The sequence below is a fragment of the Argentina anserina genome, chromosome 2 (assembly GCF_933775445.1).
Source record: "Argentina anserina chromosome 2, drPotAnse1.1, whole genome shotgun sequence".
NCBI lineage: Eukaryota > Viridiplantae > Streptophyta > Magnoliopsida > Rosales > Rosaceae > Argentina > Argentina anserina.
Genome location: NC_065873.1, coordinates 6443170 through 6471071, shown reverse-complemented (window position 1 = coordinate 6471071; position 27902 = coordinate 6443170). Strand labels below are relative to the sequence as shown.

At 37.4% G+C, this 27902-nt stretch overlaps 2 protein-coding genes, 1 long non-coding RNA gene and 1 other non-coding gene across 6 annotated transcripts; 3 read left to right on the top strand and 1 right to left on the bottom strand.

Moving 5' to 3' along the window:
- The first annotated feature begins 825 nt into the window (after nucleotides 1-825).
- LOC126782811 (polyphenol oxidase I, chloroplastic-like) lies at nucleotides 826-5847 on the top strand. The gene is made up of 3 exons (XM_050508135.1): nucleotides 826-963; nucleotides 1063-1237; nucleotides 4108-5847. Exons 2-3 carry the CDS (start codon nucleotides 1131-1133, stop codon nucleotides 5696-5698), a joined length of 1698 nt encoding a protein of 565 aa, XP_050364092.1. The 5' UTR covers nucleotides 826-963; nucleotides 1063-1130; the 3' UTR covers nucleotides 5699-5847.
- A 266-nt stretch (nucleotides 5848-6113) lies between these two features.
- LOC126782816 (aspartate carbamoyltransferase, chloroplastic-like) lies at nucleotides 6114-9135 on the bottom strand. 2 transcript variants are annotated; one of them, XM_050508141.1, is made up of 7 exons: nucleotides 8994-9135; nucleotides 7849-8386; nucleotides 7617-7756; nucleotides 7008-7181; nucleotides 6667-6903; nucleotides 6460-6563; nucleotides 6114-6242 (listed from the first exon to the last, which is right to left on the bottom strand). In XM_050508141.1, exons 2-7 carry the CDS (start codon nucleotides 8357-8359, stop codon nucleotides 6239-6241), a joined length of 1170 nt encoding a protein of 389 aa, XP_050364098.1. In that variant the 5' UTR covers nucleotides 8360-8386; nucleotides 8994-9135; the 3' UTR covers nucleotides 6114-6238. The 2 variants fall into 2 exon arrangements, with proteins under 2 accessions (XP_050364098.1, XP_050364097.1); XM_050508140.1 differs by lacking the exon at nucleotides 6114-6242 and having other exon boundaries at nucleotides 6308-6563.
- Nucleotides 9136-15200: 6065 nt separating this feature from the next.
- On the top strand, nucleotides 15201-22281 carry LOC126782828 (uncharacterized). 2 transcript variants are annotated; one of them, XR_007670815.1, is made up of 3 exons: nucleotides 15201-15868; nucleotides 16583-16675; nucleotides 21952-22281. It is a non-coding gene; the product is annotated as an uncharacterized LOC126782828 (long non-coding RNA). The 2 variants fall into 2 exon arrangements; XR_007670814.1 differs by lacking the exon at nucleotides 21952-22281 and adding an exon at nucleotides 17251-17430 and having other exon boundaries at nucleotides 16583-16680.
- A 4795-nt stretch (nucleotides 22282-27076) lies between these two features.
- LOC126785532 (small nucleolar RNA U30) lies at nucleotides 27077-27161 on the top strand. The gene has a single exon (XR_007671064.1). It is a non-coding gene; the product is annotated as a small nucleolar RNA U30 (small nucleolar RNA).
- Nucleotides 27162-27902: the final 741 nt, after the last annotated feature.

The following is a 27902-nucleotide window of genomic DNA, read 5'->3' as shown; positions in this document are numbered from 1 at the left end:
GTCTAAAATGTTAATTAGCTTGTTTATGGATACTTGGATAGACACTTCTGTATATTGAACATATAAGCTTAGATCACATAAAAGGTGATCAATGTCTAAAATGTTAAGCAGCAAGCTAAAACATTTTTCAAGTTGTTGGACTGAAATGTCGACGATGGAGCGATAACCGATCTCGTATACACTTCGAAGATCTGCCACTGGTATGTTTACCTACGATGGATGTCACTGGAGGCATTGAGTAGTTGGTGCCGTTGGCTTTGGCATTGAACACGTACAGCACCAGAGTCCACACCTTTGTTTGTGGATTTCAACTTTTCAAGTTATCGGTTTGAGTTAGCCACGAACACATCGGTGCAATCTTGTGGTAGTAGCTTAGTAGCTGTATCATCATACTGTAGTCATATACTCCAACTTGTTCGTGGATCACGCAAGAGATCGACGTTATTATTGATAGTAGGGCCCCTAATAGTAATAATAATTGGAGGTATGTAATAAAAGTATAGTACTTTTCCCATCAGGAGTTCAGGACTTTAAATTGAAAGACATAAATTTAGCAATTTTTATGGAGAACTTTTGTATCGGCCATCACCAACTTTGCATTTATCCCGTAACACTATTTCATTTGACATCTCCATTTGCCACCTGTCGTACTTGTCAATTTCGGTTTTACATATATCAAGAAGACTTGTGGTATCAGGACAGAAAGCCATTCGAGCTAGAGCTCTCTCGCTGGCTAGTAGTGATGTCGATCGATCTCTAGCATATATATTCAGGTTCTCCATCTATAAATGCTTTCAGCTACAGATTGCTCTAGCAGATTCATTCTTCACATATGATTCAGCTGAATAGCTCTAGCACTCTAGCACACACACATATATAGATACACTTGAATTCTTCAGTTCTTAAGTAGAATCCAATTAGACATTCACCGGCCATATGCCTGTCAACAGCTTCAGATATACAGTAAGTTAATGAAAGCTCTTATATAGTAGAATCGAATTATTTCATTGATTTATATACTTGAATAACTTTAGCTCATTATATTCATTACTTTGGGTACAGGTGGTGAGGAGCCTGCTATATAGATCTTAACAATCTGCTAGCAGCTGCTGGAAATTACCTGGGAAGCTATGGAAGCAACAAAGAAATGGGGTTTGGCTATTACCGTGATATTCATCGTGTTTGCAGTATTGCCCCTGATGAGTCTTCTGGTCCTCAGAGATCCTAATGAACCTTGGTATGCATGAATTTAATTACGGGTTACGTCTGCTTTAATCCAAGGTTTTCAGTTAGTAGTGAACCCGAAAGATGCTTAAATACGAAGAAGATAGAGAAGGAGGCAATCTGGTTCACAATATCTGCATCTATAAAACACATCTTGTGTGCAAAAGTAAAGAAATGAAATTAATTTAATAAAAATTAACATAGCGAGTTAATTAAGAATTGAAGAGACATGCCCCTTTATTAGAAAATGTCTATTTGGTACTAATTTAGGTCCATTAATGATTATTTGAACGACACAATTCAAAATATGTCAATTTTAACACAAGATAATCCAATATTTACCCGATTAGTACAAAATTATGATTTATATATTCTTGAAATTATTTTACACTTATCAACCTAAACACATACCTAAACACATAGAGAGAAAGTTTATGAGAGAACAATGAGTCAAAACCTATCGCCGGAGTCTAATCCCCAAACTCTGTCGCCGGAGTCTAATCTCCGGTCCTTAGAATAAATGATTGACTCCAATAACGTCTAATAATAAATTATTGATCCTAGTAATTGTGCTACTGACATCTAGTAATTGCGTGACCCCTAATAATTGCAGACATCTAATAATTGTGTTACTGACCACATTATCATACTTTTACTACTTTTACGATTACTGTATTAGTCATCTGGTGAAAAACATAACTTTGAATTTTCAAATAAAAAAAAACAATTGTGATCTGAAAAACCAACCGACGCACCATATCACCCCCTCCGGCCTCACCTCGTCGAAGCCTCACCTCATCGGAGGAGAGAGAAAGAGAGTGAGGGCGCCGTCGACGTTGAGGCTGTGCGGCGGCGTGGGTGCTTCGAAGGCTGTGTGGTGGCGTCGAGGAGAGAAAGACAGTCGTGAGCACTGAGCAGATCTGGCCACCGCCGCCGAGGAGAGAGATATTGTCATCCACATCCTCGGGCTTTCCGCCGGTGCCGCTGTTGACGCCATGGGTGGATGCGCCAGTGTTAGAACCTGGCTCTGATTCTGGTGCACTACGCAACGTTGAGGAGAGAAAGACGGAGCTACGATTGAGCCCGAGAGGCTAAGGAGTTTGACTATCTACTATGGAGTGGGGGGGAGTCAATCTTGTTGAGAACAAGTTGGTGGCGCGTGGCTGATGATAGCGATAAATCCGATCAACATCTCTAACATCGACGAGGACTCCACCTCCCGTGGTGAACAGCAGCTCGTTTTATTCACTCCTCTTCTGTTGTTACCTCTTGCAAAGCTCAAGACGATGACGCTGCTGCTTAAGACGACGACTTCGACTTCCAGCGGTAGGTGGAGATCTCATATATATCTAGCTTGGCTGATGCGCCGACGATCCTCGATCCTCAAGAGAAAGAGGCATCAGAGAGAGAGAGAGAGAGAGATGATCAAAAACAAGAGTAGTAATGTATTTTCTAAGGTAAACATTAAAATGGGCAAATGAAATTGAAATTGTCATGTTTTTTAGTGTTTCTGTTCATTTGGTCATTTTTCCTTTAATGTTTTAACTAGCTAGTAGAAACCAATAAGACTACAGTCTTGCTGGCAAGTTACTCGATTTCCTTATAAAATAACGAGTTAATACTGAACAACCTGCATTTCCTTTCACCAAGCTGTTATCCATCCCATGTACGTACAGTACAGGAGCAACCAGTGAAGGAGATTTAGAAATATCTTCGACGACAAACATATTTAAGATCTAGAGGTCCACTTTGATATATGTTTTTGATACGAAAGTTGTTAACGGCGGAATTGAAAACAACCAAAACACAAGTATTTGGGTCGAAGAAATTATTCTTCTCTTATTATTGTGCTTAAGCCTAAACATTCTATTTATAGAGTCTAAACTTCATAAATCCTAATCCAACTAGAAAACTATTCTTTTGTCCTAGTTAGACTATCTATTCCTTTTCAAAATAGAAAAGGAATCTTTATTCCTAAAGGCTAAAGGATATACATGTATCAGTTTTAGGAATTATGACATAAAAGAATGCCTGCAAAGGGCCAAAGGTTGCAATTTCATATTTATTATGAATTGAAGACTCGTCCAGAAAGAACTAATATTATGGGGTCGACATGGGAAAATATAGACCCATCGTTTTTCCAGCCTAGCTAGCAAGTATCATATGCCAAAGTTAAATATGTGGAAGTAGGTACAGTTTCGGGTCTCTTAATTAGAGTACGTTGAAACTTTTTTTTTTTGAAGATGGATGAAATCTATTCACCTACTTGTAGATGTATTAAACTTTTGATGAAGTCCAGAAAGGATGTTTGAAGTCTTAAACTAGGAGTTGTGGGAGCTGCTCTTTCCTTTCTGTTTAATTTGGTTCAGCACTTCCGCCTAATAGCACTAAAATTAATCAACCTGGTCATTTGAGTGAAGATATTCACTGCGTACCACTTTTCGTATAGCAAACGATTAAGTCTCAGAGTAAGTTAATCAGTTGCAAGTCTTACCCCGGGACAATGATTTAGTTTTCATCATTATTCACTCATTTTGAGCGGTTGCTTTCACGAGTCAAATTAGTTATTAGTTATTTTATTTTGTTGTACAATAAATACTCGGGGGTTTTCATTTTTCAACGATGATGTTAGTAGCGTGAAAAGTTATCTTAACATACGAGAAAAAATATATCTGAACATGTAGTTTGTTTCTCATCAATGTAGGGTCAAAGGATTCTTATTTCTTAATAATATTAGTATAGATTTTTACAAGTACAAGTTAGCGAATGAACAAACCAGTAGGTTAATTAGTCAAGTTAGTTTAGGTGTAGTTCGGGGTAAAAGTCACAACCATGATACAGATGACTGGTGAACTAATGAATCTATTACTCTTTGTTTTACAGGGAAGTTGCAGACACAATCCTAAGCCTTTTAGGAATAATCGAGTCGCATGACTCTTCAGGAAGCTACAAGATTGTTAAAAAGGACTACTCAGTGACGCTCAACTTAAGTAGTTGTCACTCATCTTATGGAAGGCCAGATCTTCTGGTTTATTGTTGTCCACCAAAGAGTATAGCAGAAGAATCTGTCATTGATTTCCAATTTCCAGATCCTTCAGCCCCTCTAAGAATTCGAAGGCCAGCACATCGCGTTGGTCGTGATTTCATTGCCAAGTACAAGAAGGCTCTCTTGATCATGAAGTCACTTCCATATAGTGACCCTCGGAATTTTCGTCGTCAAGCTGATATGCATTGCCTCTTCTGCACTGGTGCTTATGATCAGCCACATTCCCACCGCCCTCTCGACATCCATCACAAATGGTTCTTTTTCCCATGGCACCGGATGCTGCTTCACTTCCACGAGCGCATCGCCGGAAGTCTAATTGGTGATGACACTTTTGCTCTGCCATTTTGGAACTGGGACTCCCCTAATGGCATGGCAATGCCCGAGTGGTTTATGCACTCGCCCTTTTTCGACGATCAGAGGGACGTTTCTCACTTCCCACCAAAACTTTCTGATCTAAACTACGACTACGAGAAGACTGATGAGAATATGGTAAATACAGAGCGGATGCGCTTGAACATGATGTTCATGTATAACCAGATGGTGTCTGCAGCAAAGAAGCCAGAGCTGTTCATGGGGTGCCCTTATAAGAATAGTGAGGATGGTGTTTGTGATGCGCGAGGAACACTGGAGACTGCTCCTCACAACACATTGCACACCTGGGTTGGTAGCAATTTCAATGTCAAGAGGGAAGACATGGGAGCATTTTACTCAGCAGCTAGGGACCCTAGTTTCTATGCACACCACTCGAATCTGGATCGTCTATGGGAGGTTTGGAGGCAAATTCACAAGATCGACTTGGAAACATTTGATGTTGATTGGCTCAACTCTAGTTTCTATTTTCATGATGAGAATTCACAGCTTGTGAGAATCAAAGTTCGTGATGTTTTGGATACTACAAAGCTGAGGTATGCCTATGAGGAGGTCGATAATCCATGGCTGAATATGCGTCCAAAGCCTAACTCTGTTCCATCCAAAAGTGCCAACCATGCACTGAAACTAAGAGAAAACAGAAGCATTTTGTCTGCGGAGTTCAGACCAGGTGGTCAGAATCTCGAGAGCTCCATAACAGTGAAGGTGAGCAGGTCTAAATTCAACAGAAGCAGGCAAGAGAAAGATGAGGAGGAAGAGGTCTTGGTTGTTCATGGAATTGCTGTGAGAACCGACTACGTCAAGTTTGATGTGTATATAAATGTAGTCGATGGGAGCATAATGGGACCGGGTTTCAGGGAATTTGCCGGAACCTTCGTCCACATACCTCATGGAAAGATGGATGGTTACAGAAAGACCAATCTGAAGTTTGGTATTTCAGAAGTGCTCGAGGATTTGGAGGCAGATAGAGATGAGAGCATTTTCGTCACGGTGCTACCTGTGACTAAATCATGCAGCAACATAACAATTGATGGGATTCGGATTGAATACATGAGATGATTGATGCAAAAATATGAGAAAATTTCCGAGTTTTCTGTTGCTGATAAATTTGAACCTGAATACATAGATCTTTTAGCAGTTAGAATTTAGAAAGATATGGAAGAAATAAGAATGTTGCATGAGGAAATGAAAGTGAAAAAGAAAGGAAATACGAGAAAAGAGTGAGTGCAACAAACTCATAAGAAAACACAAAACCTTGACAGTATGTAATGCCTTACCACGGCCTAGAAGCAGCAAGAAGAAGAAGAAGAATGCCTTACCACAGCCTAGAAGTAAGGTTCTGTTATTGCTAAGAAGAAGAAGAAGAAGAAGAAGAAGAAACAGTTCAATGCAGCTAGGAATACATACCCTCCAATTCCAAACCCTTTTCCTTGGAGATAAAGCTGAGTTATAGACTGGCTTTAATTAGCTTCAAGTATGCTTGGATCTGTCATCTACAGTTTTCCCTATTCAAGCTGGCTTAGCACTCATTTTAAGCCCCTCAATCAAACTGATTGTTACATTTTGATTTCTTTCCAGCCCTATAAAACCATTAGACCTTTACCTACAATTTCACACCCAAATGACCTTAATATTGCATACACCCATGACAGCTTCTAAGACTGAACAAACAGGAAATGAAATTTTCTAGTCAAAACTTATCCAGAATAACCAAGGAAAACAAATTGAAACTTCTAAATTGGAAAAGAATTCTTCCATCCAGCCTATGGTTTTGTAACCAGAAGTTCCAAAATAACAGATAATATAGATGCATCCCTCACCAGCCTACAAGTAGGAGTTTCAATAGAGCCATCCTAATATATAGGCCATTCTTTGCCTGTCTAAAATAGGCAGCTCTTGGATCCCCATCAACATCCGCAGTAATCTGATGACATTTCAGAGATGAAATGAATTAATCATGAGCTAAATCAATATACGTGAACCTGCTAAAGCAAGAAAAATCATCTAGAAAAGAAGAAAACCCTTACCTCATCAAGTCTAGGCAGTGGGTGCATGACCACAGCATGCTTCTGCATCACCTCTAACACACGACGGTCTACAATGTACTTCCCTCGAGCTGCTTCATAGAGGTCGATTCTTTCTCCAAACCGCTCTCGCTGAATACGAGTTTGATAAAGAATATCACACTTAGATGCAACTTCCATCAAATCAGCACTTTCTTCCCACTCAACTTTTCTTGACGTTAAATAGTCTTTTATATCATTCTGCAAGCAATAGAAAATGTAAGACTTGCTAAGACTTGCCTCAAAATGTGATGAGAAAAAAACAGTGGAGAAATATTAAGTGACACCCTGATACGGAAATTTACCTTCATTTTCACTGCATCAGGAGAGACAAAGTAGATCTTAACATCATCATATCTGGCAAGCAAGTATGCGAGAGAACGTACTGTCCTGCCATTGGCAAGATCTCCAACAAGTGCGACTTTTATGCCATCGAGCTTTCCTATTTCTCTTTCAATTGTATAGACATCCAATAGGGCCTGTGGAGATGAGGAAAGCTTCTAAACTCACTGGGTTCAGGATTACAAGAACGAGATAAAAGATATTGAAACTAACAAGACCTGATGCTAGCAGTATGCCTTAGTATGAGACAGGACCATCATTACGCCACCTGCATCTCTAAATATGTATTGGGCTCAGTGCTAACTAGTATCTATTTATTATAAGCTCATTTCCTATCTATACCCACAATTTTCCCCTCCCAATACTTTCTCTCCTATAGGCTAAATGAAAGATTGTCATACCCTTCAGTTTTGTACAAGAAGTTTTTTGTCTACCATTAAACATTGCATTGGTTGTTCATCAGTCAAATGCAACCGCAGATAATGGGATTCTACATGCCACAAACCATATGACTTTGCCTCAGTTAATTGACTTAATTCACTTAATTGCAATAAGGACAATGTTCTGTGTACCTGAGTTGGGTGTTGTCCAGGACCATCTCCTGCATTAATTACAGGAATGCCAGCAGTTGCTGCTGCTCTCTTGGCTGCACCACTCTCAAAGTGACGCATCACAATTATATCCGAGTAACCCTCAACAGTTCTTATGCTATCTGAAATTCAAGGCCTCATGTCACAGTTTAATACTTTTTTTAATCAAAGTAAAATCATTTCTAAATATATAGTAAGTGGAAAAAGAACATACCTTCAAGCGTTTCTCCTTTAGCTGCTGAAGAAAACTCCCTCGCATTTTCAGTAGTCAAAACTTCTCCACCTAATCGTTTCATGGCAGACTCAAAGGACAGCCTAGTTCTAGTTGAGGGTTCATAAAAGAGAGTAGCCATGAGATATCCCTTAAGAATTTGGCTTCCTGGTGATCTTTTTTCAATCTTCTCCATATCACGTGCAACATCAAATATAGCACTCAAGATATCTCTATCAAATTGTTGAGCTTCAATTACATCTTCAAGTTGAAACTTCTTCCCCAGCGGAAAGGTAGGTAAATTTTCAATTTTCAGTGCACGACACAAAGTCCCACTTTGTGAGAATTTCTCATTGGGAAACAACCTTGGATGTTTTAGATGCATTGAGTTGAAGCGAGTGAATTGCTTAAAGCCAAAGTCTGAATAATTGCACTGAAACTGTTTATAGTCTGTCTTCTGAAACGGCATTGCTCCTTGGATAGAACATGAAAACAGTGATGATGAAGCAGCCATTATGTAGAATCCAATCAATTGAAGCCTCTGCATATACCATAAAACTGAAAATAAATGTCTTGTGGTAGTATTCGTAACTAATGAAGGCCAAATAATTTGATAAAAAGAACGAAAATTCTATCATTAGTCTGCAAGAACATTCACCAAAACTGCACCTACTAATCCTTGCATATTCTACATATACTCGGTTGTAAAATACACGAGCCCAAGTTGTAATCAAGGAATCAAAGTCATTATGCACAATTCAAACATCAGAGATCATTGTTCTACTAAATTTTCAAACCTTATGGCAGAAAAAGAACCAAACATTTAAAATGCAAATTACATTGATCATAACGAAAAGAATATAAAGAGTCTTAAGGATCATAAGCCTCTCTGAACAACCGAAACAGGAATCAACAGGGCAGATTTGATGAATCAAAATCACCAGCAAAGCAATAACCTTTGTCTCTTCAAAAAGTAACCCCCCCCCCCCCCCCCCCCCCCGCGAAACCGACAACTATTATCAGAAAACTCATCATTATTCCCACGCTTGGTGAAGGGTTTAGAGCCCAACAAAAGAACGCACTTTGTCAAAGTTGAAAACTTTATCAGCTTCTAATATGCAATTTTCTAAGTAGAAAACTCGTCTCACCTACGAAGAAGGGGATGGGAGAAACCAGCAGAGAGACTTGGGCTCTGTAATGGCTGAAAGACGGCGCAGTGAGTACTGAGACTCTGAGAGTGGCTCTCAACGAGACTAAGGTTTGTCACTTGTTTATGTTAAGAAACCAGGAGTGTTTTTTCCACTAATAAATGCAGAGTTGCCTCCGGTCTTTGCACTAAATTGTCAATTGGTCCACTTTGAGGATAATCTTTGTTTTTTTAGAATGAATTCATTCATTAAAAGCACATGCGTATATTAAGATGGTTATTACATATCTACTCGCTATCACATTTGCAGGTAGATAAGGTGTTATGGTGTAGACACTATAGCGATACATAAGTTAAATCATTTTATTGGCGGATCTCAGTGACGGCGGACCCAACTCCCCCTAGGCAACCTATAATCAAACCAAACTTGGTAAAATGAAATGCTCTCATAATATCACATAATTAGTGTCATCTCTTTTAATTAAGTTTAAGCTTGGTAAAATGAATTATAATAAAGAGTAGAAAGTCATTTAATCATGTCATCTTGAATATACTTACCTTCCACTGAAGATTGTCACCAGCAAAATGTTTTTCCGCTCACCTAACTTACGGACTCTAGATCTGCCACTAGACCACCTATCTAAAAACTTCAGCCCGATGCAAGGAAAAACTAAAAAGTCGACATCATATCAAACATGAATGAGGCTAACACAACAGACGGAACAACACAACCAAAACTAAAAAATAAAACGAGACAGAAAAAAAGAAACAAAACGAAACAAAGAACTCCTCCCCAACTAGTCAACGGAATTAAGAGGATTAAAACCCAACAAAATTAAATTTTCTCCTTGCCCTTGGAGCTCGGGCTCGTTATCTTTGCCAGACACTGATAGCTTAAATCAGAAGGCATATATTTCTTCTTTTCAGTCTTAGGTTTTTTTTTTTTTTTGGCTTCCAGGAGACCTCCCTAGCTTCTTGTAGGTCACCGAGCTTTTTTCCTGGACTCATCAAACCTTCCCCTATATGTGGTGAGGTCAGATGGGCTCACTTGAGGCTCGGTGGTGTCACAATCCCTCTAACAAACTTCAAAAGCCCCATGAAAGAATTTCAAATCCTGTCAAAGTGTCTAATGACTATTCTAAACTAGACTTTTCCACTCTAGATCCAGTCAAAGATAAACTGGGCTTGTTGGCCGGTTCAAGCCCAAAATTGGAAACCCCCTAGCTGAGAGCCTGAGACATTCCCGTCGAAAAAGACGAAATCCCCTAACCTTGATTCGTTGACTCGTACAAAACCCTGATTTAACACCGCCGCAGTGTCATCCTCCTCCACCACATGTTCATCAGACTTCAGCTTCCTTGTCGTCCAGGCCATTGAAGAAGACTCGCCTTCATCTTTGTTCGAAGATACGAGGCCCTTGTCACAAGCCCGACCACCATGGCCGAAAAGGCCACACTCAAGCCACAAACCATGGCATTTTTCATACGTAAGAGTCAGCTACACCGCCACCTCCGACGAAAAGTCATACCAAACCTTCGACATAATCCTTCGCTTTATATCATAGACAATACGAATGTATTGAATCATATCCTATCAAAGCAGCACGTTTGGATCGAATTGAACAAAGGATCCCAATTGCTTTCCAAGGTACACAAGGGTCTGATCAGTATGCATACCCATTCGCAAACCCTTCACCCTAATCAAAACTTCCATGTGGTCTAGGGACACCTCCTCAAGTGGCCTAATGTCGTAGTAGTCAATGAGTAACAACATAGAGTTATCAAAATACCATGGCCCTCCCCCAAGGATTCGATTCTTCTCCTCAATATCCTTAAATTGGAAAATGAAGATACCATATTCCTCCTCACGGATCAAGATCTTCTCCTTAAGTCTCCAAATCCTAAAAACCACCGCCACAAGCACCGGAATTGTGACTAGATTTTTCAATGAGAGAAAACGACAACAAAGGTATGCACAAGTATCACGCCCCACATCGCTGCAGCCAATTCGAGTTACAGGTTCCATCGCTACTAGAGAGAAACACTAGCATAGAGAAGATGCTAGATTTTTTGACGTATGCTCCTACAAAACTCCCCCTTGTATCGCAATCCTAATGTGTCACGGAGTATAAACTGTTGCCTCGCTAAAACCTTGTCAAGTAAAACAAAAACCCCTTGGATAAAATTAAAATCTTGGTCAAAGGAGAAAAGAGCACAACGCATCAACTACAGTTGAACATAACATGTGGTATAGACTCCCCCTGAAGTCTGCAAAACAACTCTCCTTGATCGGTAACTCAATCTCGAAGTTTAGATAGATAGCGTATACGAGCGCTCTTCACATTCTTCAAAAGTAGCAAGGGGTCAATGATTTGAATATCAAATCTCACCAAATATTCTTGAATTAAACATGTACACCTATCCATATATGGATCAAAATAAAGAGAATTTCATAACAACTCAAAACAAGAGTTTCCAATAAAAATCAGATTCACGCGTGGTATGACCTTCATGCACTTAAACAGTCATAACATCTTCAATACTATATGTATAAATGAACTATTAAAATTTCTTGAAATAGACACCCGTGGCTTTCCATTGATATATGGTTCACAACCTAGTTCGTTCAGAGATGATCACAAAACTCCGTCGAAGTTGACTCAGTTGTAGTCTCCAGACAGATCCGTCCTATTTTACTAAAATAGCCATAACTCACTCAATATAATAGATATGGTCAAATAGTTTGTGTTCCTGGAAAGTAGACACATATAGTTTTCCAATGGTACCAAATTCACTATTTTTCAACAAGTGAGCTTCCCTATAGGTCTCGTGGAAGTTGACCTATGAATCTGGGTAGATTCTTACATCGCTTCATTAAAGTGTCTTTTGTGTTGTGATATAGAATTTGATGTCATAAATGTGATGTGATCAAGTATTGACATATGTGTGGGCGCACTCAGCATTCATCTTAACTTTTATGAGTTTAAACTGAATGAGATGTCGAGTCAAGTATATTACAACATATGTATGGCGCATGCAATGCATATCGTACTTAAATATGGAGGGTTTCATCTCCTAAGACTTATCATCATACGAATGAAACATGTTTTATCTTGCCTTCGACTGATTCATGAAATACTTGTCGGCATTAGTTTAACGTCCTTGTTACCTTTAACCAACCAATGAATAACATAATCAATACCGGTCTTCACTTTCGAGACCTAGTAATTAATCCCAAGATCCTTTCATTCTTAAGTTTGTATTAGTGATATCTCTAGTTCATAAAGAGTCCATCACATTTTATCTTACTATCCCTACCCTAATTAAGTTAACGCACTCTGTGGTCTGGATGCACTTGAATTGGGTGAAAACCAATCAATTCATGATCTTTATCTACATTTCTTATCTTAGTCTCAGTAAAGATAATTTGTGACCACAAACTGCAAGTTCAGTTTTTTTTGAATACCACCTACTAACAATGTAGTGGAGTGCAACGACATCCATTACGAGAGCAAGTCATCTCATATTTGATTCCAGGGCGTGTTGTGAGAGATCTTGCGCCATAAGATGAGTCTAAACTCTTTCTCACTACAGTTAACAAAGGTATAACCGTAGGCTTTACATTAACAGCATTGACATTACCTGACCAAGTACCTATCTCTTTGTTTAAACTGGATCCTACAACTTTCCAAGCAGTGACAGAGGCGACTCAATCACTTACTGATCTGACATCTTCATCTAATCCGGCCGAATAACACTTTCCATATAGATCAATCTACTATGTTGGAATTTTGCTTCAATAGCGTATATATGGTTCGACATCAAACTCATTCAACATCGTCATTCTTCGGGATCTCTCATTTCAATTGGTATTGAGATTGAAGCATCCCCAAATGATAACCATCATCTAAAAAACAGACGAATGAGTATTATCGAACCAAGTGGTCTCTTTACAATTTTGTGAGAACCATGGCCTAGTGACACCATCTACCATATTTATAGAGTCACCACGTCACCAACAAAAAGTGACAACATGTCCATTTTTCGGACATCAATCCCCCATGTATAGTTGTAGCATGTATATTCGATCTCGTCACTTCAATTTATGGGACTTAGTAGGAACATGATGAGGCACAGTGGGATAAACCACGACAAAACCAAGTCGTTTATCTTGAACAAACTTGTTCTTCTCTCCCCCTAACGACAGGGAGACTAGCTCATCAAAAGTGACAAACGGGATCGCCTGTTAAGGTTGTTATATAAGTAGACATAGGTGGAAGCTTATTTCTTAGACAAAGACAACATTCAACATCAAATAACCCATCATTATGCGTTTATAGAAGTGCAATTGACACATAAAATATGTGGACGATAAAGCGTTAAATATAATCATGTATACGTTAGACTTTAAACACTAACGTGCGAACCGTTACAACCATAATATCAATTATGGTGGTATAGATGGATACCGTAAAATAATACACGCTACAAGCCGTAGCTTATGGTTTGAAAATATTGGCTTATCGTGGGAACCAAGGAACCGACAAAAATATATCACGGTTGACCCATGTGGGCATTAACAACCAATACCGAACCTTTATTTTACACTTTCTTGAATGGTTCACTGACTTTCCGAACCCCAAATGCTACCAACTTTTAGGATCAAGTAAACATGAGTGTTAGGAATCCAATTCCACCGGCCTCACTGCCAGAACCTATCGGAAAAGCACAGAACCGGCCAGAATACTCGTCGGAGGTCAGTGACCACTTTTTTTGTCGAGCGGTTCACCATGTTCCAGGTTTCCAAATGCGCTCAAATTTTATGAATATGTAGCCTTAGATGTTAGAAATCAGTGGTGATAAGTAGCACCCTAATAGCTCACCTAAAAGTAGGTGAACCAGTCCTCACCTAAAAGTAGGTGAACCAGTTCTCACAATGACAGGTCCGCAATCTGGAAATCCTGAAATTTTAGGCATTTCCAACTTTTTGTCTTGTTTGGGTGCTTCATAACATCTATGTGTTATGGTTTGAATTTAACCATGATATATGTATCACCAAAATATATTTTATCCTCAAAATAAATCATGATAAGTCAATCTAGGCTTCCATCTTATATCTCAATATTTTTAGCGTAGGAGATTGATATTCCTAAACTTTGCTAAAGAATAGGTTGGGCTTGGATATTGAGCATAGTCAATGAAGAATAATAGGCACATAGATTACATTTCCATTATGTTGCAGGAATTATATTGATCTGTATAAAATCTTTACTCAAAATAATAGCCTATGAAAGTCACTGATTCATTAAACCGAATCATAATAACGTGAAAAAATACAATTCACACTATATCGACTCTTGATATGTGCTCCGTCATTAGAAGCGATACATAAGAAATTCAATTATCACAATAAGTTTCTAGGTGATACAAGTTGGCACAAGTATTGCCTTCAAGTAGCTTATCGTTTCACCAATTTCATGGTATCGTTGTGAATTCATCAACGTAGACAACTACTATGGTAAAACCAATTCATAGGTTTAATTGTTCTCTTGATGCGTAAAAGCATGTAACGTGAATCATAACGCCATAAGACATTTAAACTTGAGCTTTAAATCACTCTTTGATTATTTTGTGATGATCTAGTCATCGTAGTCACAATGTATTAAAATCTAAATCCATTAATAGCTTTAAGTTTTTCTAGCTAGGTACTCAAAGTCTCTTGAACATATTCATAAACAAGAATATAAAGACAAGTAGTCTTATGTTAAGACATATAAACATCACAATATAAAAGCTCGGCAAGTGCACTAAGTAGTCTCGAATGGCCGCCTAACGTTACTTAAAGCTTTTGGTGTAATATCCAAGATTTCTAATCTCGATTACCGACACATTAGAACTAATTAATCGACATTTAAAATAAATGTCGAAAACTTAGTTTAGTACGTTGATATTAAACTACATGTTGCCACGAGCTCGGAAATGTCTTTGGAAATATTTTTCTGATACTCGGTTTTATTTTTATGAATTTCTAAAAGTTTACTTGTTTTAAAAATTATTTTCTGAAAATTAGTTTTAGGTTTTTAGTTTTAGGCTTGGGAGAAGCCGAAACCCATTCTCTCTAGAACCTTGACCCGAGCCCATTTTCTCCTCCCTTCTTCTCTGTCTCTTTCTTCTTCTTTTCTTCATTTCGTGAAATCCTCTTCTTTTCTTCTCTTTCTTCAGTCTTCACCAAGACCGACCACCTCCTGGTTCTCCTCACGTCGCCGTTGTCTGGCCAAACTGGACTGGCGCACCACCACCAAATTCTTCCCTTTCTCTTTCTCGACAAGACCCACTAATTGCATGTGGGATTTGAGCTAGTTTTCCCTCTGACTGAATTCGAGATAGTTCGAGTAATTGAAGTACCTCCGGCGAATTCTCAAGTTCCGATTAGATTCTCAGCCCCAAATGGGTAAACCTAATCGCATTTCCTTCAATTCATTTCAGTTGTTTCACTTAACCTTAACCTAATTCGATTTTCTCTTCTTTCGGATTTCTGGGTTTAACACCACCATGATACCGTCATCCTCCTAGCATCGATTTGGACCTCCGGCGAGCTTCTCAGTCCAAGCTAGTTCTCCCAAACTCATATCGGTGAGCCCAGTTCTTTTCTTTCAGTTTCAATTCAATTTTCTTTCAAACACCATTGATTAGAGCCTGAGTTCAAATTCTCTTCCTTATTTTGTCATGTCTTTGTCGAGAAATCAACTCTGACGAACATCTCTCTAGCCATAAGAGGATGCCTCAAGCTCTCGATGAGTTGCTAGACCTTTGAGCAACAAGGTTTTGGGAAGTGGAGGACTGCAACAGCTCGGATTGAGGATAGTGACTTGAGGAGGTAGCAATTATGCTCCTAACCCTCTAATTCTTGTGTTTTTGTGCCTTTGGCTGTTGTTGGAATTGTTGTGGAGGCTGTGATGATGTTGTATGTCGAATTGGGAGTGTTAGAAATAGGATTTTGTTGCCGGAAAAATGATCGGAGAGGCATGGGGTGAATTCCCCTGGTTTTTACCTTTTTACAGTTACATTTTCACGGTTTTACCGTCATGTGAAATTACTAAATTACCCTTGACAAGAAGTTACTGTTTGAGCGTTGGACTTTTACTATTTACAGTTTTATCCTAAGTTACCTATTTATTATTTACCAAGTGATTTTTACGGTTTTACTTTAACCTATAGTAACACAGTGAAAACCTGATTTACTTAAAATGACGACGATTAACATAACGCTTTGTTACGAATAATGTTAGTTCTGATTTCTGCTTGGTTTGGAAATCGAGAACCGAATAACTTAGAAATGTGTCGGTAAATAATAAAGTCATCTATTTGATTTTAAGTAGCTTTAATATCATTAAAGTATGTTTTTTATCGCTCGACATTTGAAGTTAGACTATTTTCTGGTTTTCCGAAATTTAGTCGATAATTGGTCAACCCAGGAATACTTGGTCAACATAAAATCAACCTTTGACTTCCTGGTCAAACTAGGAATACTGAATCGAGTCAATTTACAATGCTCGGAAATTAGTATTGACTCTTTGATAAATGGATTCAGAGTTGATACAATGAGATCGTACAAAGCTGGAGCAACAATAACAACATTACTTTGGGATTGGATGAGCAACATGGATTCTACACTTCAATCCAAGTAGGGTGAGCTAACCCCCTTTGTGTATTTTGTGCCCTTAAATTCATTGTCGATGCCTCGGTTGATTTATTTAATTGGTAAATGAAATGCATTATTTTTTTAAAAATGCTAAAACCCGAGGATAGACAGATACTTCGTGAGTGAGTAGACCTGAGAGTTAATGGGGCCCGGTATTCTGGTAACCCCTCAATGTCGATAACCGTAAACCTCCAGAGGGGCAATGCCCTGTTTATTATTGGATCCATACCTTACAGTATTATTTAGGGCATTCCGTTAAATTGACACTCTCACTCCTTTGTTATTGCAACAAAGACAGTTGGCCTCGACTTGATAGTTCTGCTACAAGTCGTTAGGATCGATCACTACTGACTGGATATTATTGTTGGCCATCATACATGTTTATATTGATTTCCCTAAAAGATAATTTATCCATTTTGTAATAAAAAGGTTTATAGCTCGAGCTCACATCTAAAACTATTTACGTTTTCATAAAACTTAGCCTACCTCACTTTGAAACCACATAGGTGGGCTGGCCCTTACTGGGTGAGCGAGGACAAAGCTCACCCCTACTATAGTTTCTGTGCAGGTTAGAAACCAACAAGAGTTTATGAAATGTGAAGGTTAGGAGTACACATACTTTAGGCCGTTTGAAGTCATTTTTATTTTATTAGCTCTCTCTTGTATCTTATTCTTATTGAGATATAAGTTCCGAGGATGTATCATAAATCATGTCACATTTTTTTGTATATTTTGGGTTGCCATAGTTGTATTTGTTTTGGGCCGGTGACTCTTTGATCACCTTCCGTTATTTCAAATTATTATAAAGCTTGCATAATTATTTCACGTGTGTTTCCAAAGTCATAATTTGAGTTCCTATTTTCAAGTTACATTTGTAAAACTTAGTTTTTTGTTTAGCAAAAAATTTGTACAAGTTTCCAAGCTAGTGAGTGTTCAAACAGACTCTGTTTGTTTGTTCGCTTGTTAATCCAAAATTTTTAACTCTAATACCATCATTTTTCCTTTCACGATGTGACATTTGGACCCTCAAACATCATTCACGAATGATTTTGACATGCTAGTATCATGCATATACACTATAGATCCAAACACAAGGGTCGGTGTTTCCTAGGCATACCCAAAAAAGGTTGTTGGTGTCAAAAAATTAAAACCGAAAAGGCTTGAAAGTCGTGAAAAAATGCCATGCATGGGGACTGTTGAGGCTATGCAGGGGCTTGCAGGGGGTCTGTAGGGGCTGTGTGTGTGTGTGGGGGGGGGGCTACAGGGGGATGTCGAGGGGGGCTAAGGGACCGAGTCTAGTGCTCGGCTACTTTTTGATGCAATTTGGATTAAAACTGGGTCGCAGACGAAGCATCTCGGCCGAAGCCAAGGCCATCTCATAAAATATGTTATAGATTTACCACTCCCCTTAATCTTTTGAGCATTTGTTTAATTCAAACTTTGTGAAAACATCACCATATTTAAAAATTGGTGGGACAGAGAGTGATGCATTACATGTCGTGTAACACTACTAATCATCACTAAAAAAAGTGGAAAATGTCATAATCAGACATTAATCAAGGCTTCAACATGCCAACAAGGCATAAATTTGCTATAAAAAGCATTTTCGGTTCAAAATAAAGCCGAGAGCAAATGCTCATGGTTCAGAGTCATTCGGCATTGTGCAATGCAAGTTTACAAAGTGTTGATCAAAATAAAATAGATAATGGCCTAATCTGCCAAAGATTGTGTAGAACCAAAAACATATGTATAATAACAACATCAAAAATCATATAAGTGTGCATTACACTGCACAAAGATCATGTAAGTCTTACTAATGCCACAATTAAAAATGTGGTCTTATGTAGGTAGCGTCATATACTATGTAATGTGTTACATTGCATTAACATATAGCATTTGGTAATTAAACCATATATGCATCAAAACATTCTCATATGTTCGTTTACTTGAACAATTTTAGAGAATTTCAGAGTAATGCAAACAATTGTATTGAGATCTTAACCATGAAATCAATTCAAAGTGTAAACACTAAGTAACTATAGTTACACTTGTGCGTTTGATAGGCGCAAAAGCACCTACAAAAATACCCTATTATCGAATCAATTATATCAATTTAGTAAATGACAAATATGGGTCATTATCCGCAGAGGATTGGTGAAACTAAGACTTAAAAACACAAACATACGCATAAACCAGAAATCTGGCAGACTCGACCTAGGAGCGGAAATCTAATTAATTAGATAATCTAAACTCAACCAAAAATTATGAAATTAAATAAACACTTACTAGACACAGTGGTGGACTACCACACAAAGTTTGAGAGTATTCGGAATTGGTTTGATTGGTGAACAAAAATAAATAAGACATAAGTATTGTTAAAAACAGAATGTTAAAAAGTAAATATGGATGTGGATATGAGAAAAATAATAGCTATGAACTTCTCTCCACCACTAGATATGCTTTAATCACCCCCAAAACAATGTCAATAATTATAGATGAATACACTCATAGTTAAGCCAATGTCATTAGGTCATTAACTGTATTACGTTATCTTACTTGTCATGTTAAGCGAAATGTCGGTATCGACTAAACTATATTCTCAGTTAATTAATCTATGAAATGTCGGTATCTAGACCAAAATAATTAAAATCATGAATTTTTAAGAACGTTTGAGTAACAACAAAAAATCTAAGGCCAATGTCGGCAGCCTTAGATTATGAAGGAATCACTTCACACAAATACTTGTAAAGAACTTGTTATCTCTCACAGAATATGCAACGATATGTCGGTCATATACATATTCAAGATAATAAAACCCTAAAACATACATCAAAGTATCAACCCAATAAGACATGCAATAGAATTATCAATGAACAATCAGTGAAGAAATTCTCATCTAAAATTATATATAAATCAATTGGAGTTTGAAATCGAGGACATATCTAGAGCTTTGATTAGCCCCTAACTATTAAGGAATTTAGTTACACATAATCTTAAATAAAAGCATCAAAGAATACATGAGAGATGAATTAAAGGAAAAAAGACCGAATTTCCTTTTTCTTGTGGAGGCTTGATGATATTTTAGCATCTTAAGGAGATGTGAGTTGTAGCTTGAGGAGATTGAATGTGACTTCGCTTTGGTTCTCCATGTTCATCTTCTCCCATTTCTCTTCTCTTCTTCTCTCTATTTTTTCATCCCCTCTCTCTCTATTTCTCTTGGTTGGTTGTGGAAAAATGGTATGTTTAGAGATGGTGGTAATAGAGGTTTTTATAGAGGAGAATGGTGGTGGAAAAGTAGAGAAAAGTGAGAGATAATGATGTAGTGAGTGAGGTGAGTGATCACGGAATGAAGTGAAAGGAAGTGAGTGATCATGAAAGAAGTAAATAATCATGGAGGAAGTGAGTGATAGAGGAAGTGAGTGATCATGAAATGAGTGAATGATCATGGAGGAAGTGGGTGATAAAGAATGAAGTGAGTGATCATGAAAGGAAGTTGGTGATGATGGAATGAAGTGGAAGAAAGTGGGTGATCATGAAAGAAGTGAATGATCATGGATGAAGTTGGTGATAAAGAAAGAAGTGATTGACCTAGAGGTGATGGTTACACCCACAATAAAATCAGATTTTTGTATAATATAGGTGTAGATTTTTAGACAATGGAGAGCCATGATTTTGTGAGAATAGAGAAAAATGGTGTAGTTAAATCTCAACTAAAAAGATAGGATCTAGTTGTGATAGAACAATGTATTGCTCCTTCCTTGCTCCTCCATAAAATTAGCCCAAAAATGCATGGCACCACCAAAAGTGGTGGTGCTCGGAAAATTACCGGAATTTCACATTTTTCTCTTCTTGTCAAGATATTCGAGTTAGGAATTGGATTTCCCTCTCTTTCTTCTCTCTTCTTCTTTATTTCACTTCAAAATACCTAAAAACAAATAAAGTTAATTAAAAATATAAAAACATAACAAAATAGCTAAGTAAAAGGAATAATTAATACAATAAAAGTCACATAAATATGTGACTATCAACGGTGAATACATTCACAAAATTTTGGGAAATAAATGGATTTGTAGTCATTCAGACTATTAATCGAAGCTTTATGCTTCATTCTTTTCATCTTACAACCGCACTGTATAATAGCTTTAAAAATCTTTAGTTGTGAGAATAAATTCTCGTATTCTTCCATATAATGAGTGTCATATTTCAAGAACTTCTCATATCTCGCTCTTGTATATATTGACCATAATGTTTATGTCTTTCAATGAAACGATGTTGCACCAAAAGAAATTAATTTGGACTAGGTGCATAAACACATCCAACATGAATATGTCAAATTTCAGGCGCATGTTGCGGTTAACAAGAGGGAAGATTCATTAATATCAATATCTGATACAACTTCTAAGTACTGAATTGTAGGTCAAGTCCTAAAGTATAGTAACTCAATTCAATAAATCGTGACAAATTCTATCACAATGATATAAATGATAATTTCAGTTACAAACCAATGGTATAAGCGACAATTTTCGTTGCTAACGATGTTTGTTCAATTTTTTTTCAAACTGTAGCTACACACAACGGCTACGGATGGTAACATCGGCACTCCTAACCGCTCCTAAAACTAGGTACCAGGGGAATCATATCCATGTATACCACCTGAGAAGTGAAAGAATCGGGTTGAAATGGAAAGAGAGGTTGAAAGTCCCCGATGAAAGATGATATGAGTACTTTGTGCTACGTTCTTAGTATGTTTTTACCTCCATTTGTACTTTGCTTAACAATTATTGTTGTAATATCGAGTCATTGAGTCACAATAGGAGTCTAGGACGGTTATGGATGTGTCTTTGTGCTTAAACGAGTTAAAAACGAAGAATTGGTCTAGAGTCCTAGTTTGAGTAGGAATCCTTATAAGACTAGGAAACCTAGTTGAATTAGGAGTCTTCGTCTTTCTACGTTTTAGTTGCATTGGTGATATCTTGAGAGTCCTTTTTGCATTAGGAATCCTTATTAGACTAGGAAACGTCCCATGTTGGAAAGTCCTACTTGAACTCAAACTCTTATTATGAAACTTTCCTAAATGAACTTTCTTGTTCTAGTAACTTACTTATTCTAGTAAGTTTCCTTTTTGCAAATTAGAAACTTTCCTAATCTAGTTGAGTTCATCTATTACATGTGTCTTTTTAAGACAACTATTGTCTAGATTAAGACATTATTTTTGAATGAATTATCTTATTTTCATTAATTTTGGTTTTTATTTTCAGATTAAAGAGATAATTCATGGGAAAAGAGAGATAGCACGGCTAAAGTCCATATCCAATGAGGAAAAGAATAGAGGACGGCAAGGAGCTTGAAGGTGAAGCTACTCACGTCTTCAGCCCATATCCAAGAAGAAAAAAAAGAGTCCAATGCCGTGTGCATCTATTCAGCCAATAAGGAGAGCCCAGCCCATGCCGTGTAACCCTAGAGAAATAAGGAGATAAGAGCTTGTTCTACAAGAAAAAGAAGGGCAGCCGTTCGATCCAATTAAAGAGAAAAGATCATAGCCGTGCATACATGGATCAGCCCATTCAAAACCCTAGCAGCCCCTCCTTTCTTCCTTCCTCTATAAAAGGCATGGCCTCCCTTGATATTTGGCATCACCATTCTCTCACAAACAAAGCCGAATTGCTGCCTAAATACATCCAGAAAATTCAAGCCAAAAACCTTCATCCATCATCACCAAGCCGTGCTCATCTTCCTCCTTCACCAATTCGAATTCATCCTTGCTTCATCCTAGAAGGTTTCAAATGTGTAATTCATCGATGGCTTGTAATCTTTCTTTTTATTTTCTGTAAATTTCAAATTCATTGTATGAATCATTGGATGTTATTTTCGGTTTCATATATGAAGAACATAAATTCAGACTTCTTTGGTTTTATGTTTTGATTGCATGAACTCATGAAATATGTGTGTATGCCGTGTGTAGCATCTATGAGCAGTAGGTTTTCGATTTCTATTTAGGTTTTATTTTAATTTATTTCTTGAATTTGTACATCTAAATCAATGTTTGAGGAAGCCAAGGCCATGGTTCTCCTAGGGTTGCGATTTAATTCACCAAAGTGTTCTTTGATTGAATATGCGCTTCGTGTTTCAATTATTGATACTTGTTTAGGGTTGTGATAGTTCTAGGAATTTGCATGTTTAATCAAGATGAGTGACGCCATGCTTGCTTACATGTTTCTAATTCGACTTATTGTGCTTATGTGCTACTTTGTTGTTTAACTAGTACGCTTCGTTATGTTGAACTCTTTGTAGCATATGTTTAGGATTGAACGCTTCGTTGATTCTAAATAACTAGGAAGTCTTAACGATTAGATGAACCGCTTCGGACTCTAATTAGAATTGGAATTGAAATGGACTTATAAAGAATCGAAATACTTGCTGCCTATATGTTATTCTATACGTGTCATACATGTTTCTTGAGTAGAATTCGTGTTTTGGTTATGTGATGAATAGTTGATCAATTGTATATAAGTAATTTAGGATTTACTTTAAGTTGTAGTTTTAGAATCCAAATCAAATCCCCCAATAACATGATAAGTGTTAAGGCCATTTTGATTCCCTGGACTGAACGATCCCTGCTTATTCTATACTAACGATGATGTTTTTCATGATATTTTATAGACGTTCTAACCAACAGTCTATCAAAATAAAAAATTCAGAGGAATTTAAATTACATGAAAACAGTAACGTTAATTTAAACATACTTAGTTGTTTGACAAATAAATAGCATAATAGTTGCTCTTGCTTAGTTCCACACTTCCACAATCATGCTTGATTCCCACATTTCTACGAATATGCGGCGAAATGACTCTCACCCTTACATGTTGTATCGTCATGTAATTAATTTCATCAAAATGAAAAACATATGGGTACTATCATAAGCCATATAGATAAAAATAGTAAAAGAAATATACAATTATTGTAGTAAATACACATTTGACCTGGAGGTAAAGTTACCATGCCTTTTTTACAAAATTACCCGAGAGGTAAAAATCTCTCATTTGTCATGGTCGGTCGGAGAAGACTAATTGGGTCGGGTTGCAAAACAAGTAAGGCCCGAGAATCCGGGTTGGGAGCAGATGCAACAACACCAGATCGTCGAAGGAGGAGACCTCCATGGAGTCATCCTTGAGTTGCGTCGATCTTTCCAGGCGTGGAGTCACCATCGTCAAGCGGCGGAGAGCTGTGTCGACGAGGTCCTGTTGCGACGAGCTCTTGAGCGTCGACATTGGGCATGGGAGACGTTGGAGCTCCATGCTACAAGGTGGAGGCCACAGCTTTGCAACAGAGGCGATGACATCCAGTAGAAGACGACACTGCTAGCACCAGAGTAGAAAACCTGATCATGGCAGATCGGGGGTGCCTAAAAAAGATTTATAGGTGCCTAGATGACAAACAGTTTTTTTAGTTTTTTTTTGTCTTTTTGCGATTTTTTTTCTGCAATAGAATTTCTTAGGGTTTTTCATCTTCTTCTGTTCAATTTTTCATGATATAAGTAATTTTTTTTTTCAGAAATTAGGGTTCAAGAGCTAGAAACTCAGGGTAAGAATTACATGTTGATAACGTGTTACAAAAGAATGTAATACGCATCAAAATATGGAGAATCATCATCTTTATTCATTGATAAGAGAGCCTTTGTATAGACATTAATATGAGTATCTTGTAGATTCAAGGATTATATATCTTTCTTAATCTAGATTAACATATACTAATTAGGACAAAATACACCGGAAGATTACAGAGGGTGATTCTCCTACAACACACCCCACATTTTCTCTTTTATTTTTAATTTTTTGAAATTTTAGAACTTGACCTAGGTTCCAATTATTGTATTAATATTATAAAATGTGACCGGGAAACATAGCATCTTGACCCCGTGTTACAATAAGAAGTATGAAAATGAAAATCATAAAATGTGACCGGGAGGACATAGCACGTTAACCCCGGGGACATTCATTTTGCACAACTGCCCTTGTACCGCCATTCTCCTCACGAGCACAAAAAGAACCGTCAATATTAATCTAAATTCTTCCACTATTAACAAAAAAATTACCTCTTTAATTTGGTCTTAAGACAAACTACTTGTTACTCCTTAAACTTTATCCCTAAAACTAATTTTGTCTCCCATCTTTCAAATTAAACTAGTTAGTCCATAATCTCTCAATTCTGAACAATTAGGTTCATTTCACTGAAGTGATAAATTTAAATACATTAAAATGACTAAAACACCTTCATTTAAAAATCAAGTTTTCTTTTCTCTTTTCTTTTCTTTTCTTTTTTCTCTCTTTCCATTTCTCTCAAACACACTCACAAATGAGCGATGAGTCTTATGAAATACATAGCTACCTCTTTGTCTTCCTTCCTAGGTTTTATTTTACATTCTCTCACCTCTCGCTCTCCCAATCCCTCTTGTTTTCCCGTTCTTCTTTAATGTAGTGGATGTACGGATTTTTCAGGACAATTAAACGATATCAAGAAAGTTTCATTTAGAGTGGTGAATGCGTGGTGGATCTAGTTGGATACTTGTAGAGGCATGTTCGTCTATTATGACTCCCGGAACGAGAAAAACATAAGAAAGAACAAAAAAAAAGGGAGAACAAAATTAATTTTAACTAGGGCCTTTTGAGTCATTTTATTAATTTAATAGACCATTTTGTTATGAAATAGACTAAACTGTTGAGAAATGAGAGATTAAGAACTAATTAATTTAATTTGAAATGTATTTGACATAATTGTTTTTTAAGGGTAACGTTTAAGGAGTTACAAGTATGGGGGAGTGACCAAATGCACAAAGATCCTAGAAATATGCCCAATTCAAAATCGTATGGTCGTTTCAATGTTTACCTTGGAAAATACATTACTACACTTGTTTTTATTCAATTACCTCACACGATTTCACAGATCCGTCATCTCTCTCTCTCTCTCGGATCGCTGGCGCATCAACCAAGCCAGATCTGAGATCACCACCTACCGCTGGAAGTTGAAGTCGCTGACTTCTTGGAAGGAATTGGATTTGATAGTATTGGAGATTGAAATTTGATTTTGGCTGTGTGGAAATGGTTAGGTTTAATTGGTGAGGATACAAGTGAGGATGCCAGAGTACGGCTGGACCACATTTTCTCTCTCCTTGACGCCACCAAGCAGCCTGTGAAGCATTGACGTCGTCGATAGCCTCGATGTCGACGACACACTCACTCTGTTTCTCTCTCCTTTGGTGAGGTGAGGTTCTAAAGAGGTGAGGCTGGAGTGGAGCTGGGGTGATATGATGCAGCGGTTGGTTTCAAATTGTTTTTTTATTGGTGAATCAGTGTAGGTGGGAGAGAATCGGAGAGGAGAGGTGGTATATTTGGTTGGGTGCCTGGATGTAAGTGTAACTCTATGACATCGTACAAGTGTAATTTCTAGGAGGCATGTTAATATGCACCCAGATCAACATAATCATTATTGTATCTTTAGCATATGTGTAGAATCTTAATGATTTATTTGAGTTGAATTCGTTTCTTTGCCTCTGGTTTTGTTCATGTTACTTATTTCATGTAATTGAATCTTTTGTCCAAATTATCACTTTATGGTTTGTCCATGTTGCTTATTGAGGGGTAGTAATCATTTTACTAGGGGTTAGTAACATGTTTACTGAGTGTCAGTTTTTTGTTATTAAGGATTATTAGGTGTGAGTAATTTGTTATTAGCTGTTATTGGGGGTTACTGGGTATTAGTAATTTGTTATTAGAGGTTACTAGGTATTAATTTGTTATTTGATGTCAGTAATTTTTTATTTGAGGGTTATTATGTGTCAGTAATTTTTCCGGCGACGGTAACCGGAATCCTACGACGGTGACTGATAAAGTGTCATCGTTCTTCAACTTTCTCTATAAATGAGTGTTTAGATAGATGAGAGTAAAATAATCTTAAAATTATAATTTTTGTACTAATTGGACAAATATTAGTTTACCTTGTGTTGAAATTGTTAATGAACTGTCTCATTGAAATGGAAAATTAAAGGGTTAAATTAGTATGAAATTGTCATTTTTCATACAAGTTTGTTCTTGGTCTAATTAGTATTTAGAATACATGAAACCAACGGATGCAATTGATGGGCTAGGCCCAACGGCCATCTTTTGGCTATAAATACTAGTAAGCAATCTAAACCCTAAACCTGTGCCTCATCTGCTCATTCTTCTCCGCCAACAAAGCTAGTTATGCAACACCCAGTTTCAGCTCCATGTCCATCTCCCTAATCTCTGTGTTTTTTTTTCTTACCGTATATATCTCTTTGTTTTGTGCTTGTAGCGTCTGATTGTTTTCATTTATCGATCTTATATTTCAATGTTTCTACTGTAAAGGTGCGATGATGATGAGAAATATAATCTCGTTAATCTGATTTTAACATGAGGACAAACCTTCTCATCCATTCATACTCATTCTGAGCACCCTCTTATACGCAAAGGTTTCATTTTCTCTCCTTTTTGCGATCGATTTTCTGTGGTATTAAGTTCTTGGAAATTTTATATATTTTCTGGGCAATTGTAGCAGGAGTCTGAGATTTCAATCTGATCTATATAATGTTAATATAGATTTTGATTTTGTGTTGGTGGATTGGATTTGAGCCCTTGAAGAATGAATTGAGAATTGGGTTCCAATTCATTGTTGGAACAAGGTCTCATAACTTTTACACTATAAACCTAGAGCAGATTCTGCTCGTACATGTTGAACATCATCAAAGGAAAAATCAGTTGTTACATGTCAATTTTGTCTTATGAGATGAGTGTTGGAACCTAAACAATCCTTACTCAATGCAGAAAGGAATTGGATAGATCTCATAGAGTCGCAGTATCTTACAGGCTAGTAACAGTTTAAGCGACTGCTTTTTAGGTCAGATATCTATCAAGGAGGACGACTATACATTTCAATTTCTGAAATACTTAACAGTTATAAAACTCGATGTATAAAAACAAGGTAAATTTCTCTTGTGATCTGTTGGCATTATGAGCTTGAATTCAGGCTGTCGTTGGCTACTTGAATATTCAAGTTGAGGGAGTTTTTGATTCTAATTGATCGCGAAAAATAAATAAATATAAAGCTGCTTCGGAGGTCCTAACGAACTCGGTGTAAATAGGCTGCTCTTGGTGTAGAGCTCTTGATCTCAGACGCACGCATGTGATGCTACAGG

Coding starts and splice junctions, on each gene's coding strand:
- LOC126782811 (XM_050508135.1), top strand. CDS start 1,131: ATGGAAGCAACAAAGAAATGGGGTTTGGCTATTACCGTGATATTCATC. Junction 1,238..4,107: donor AGAGATCCTAATGAACCTTG/GTATGCATGAAT, acceptor TTTGTTTTACAG/GGAAGTTGCAGACACAATCC.
- LOC126782816 (XM_050508141.1), bottom strand. CDS start 8,359: ATGGCTGCTTCATCATCACTGTTTTCATGTTCTATCCAAGGAGCAATG. Junction 7,757..7,848: donor TAAAGGAGAAACGCTTGAAG/GTATGTTCTTTT, acceptor CTTGAATTTCAG/ATAGCATAAGAACTGTTGAG. Junction 6,564..6,666: donor CACTGCCTAGACTTGATGAG/GTAAGGGTTTTC, acceptor AAATGTCATCAG/ATTACTGCGGATGTTGATGG.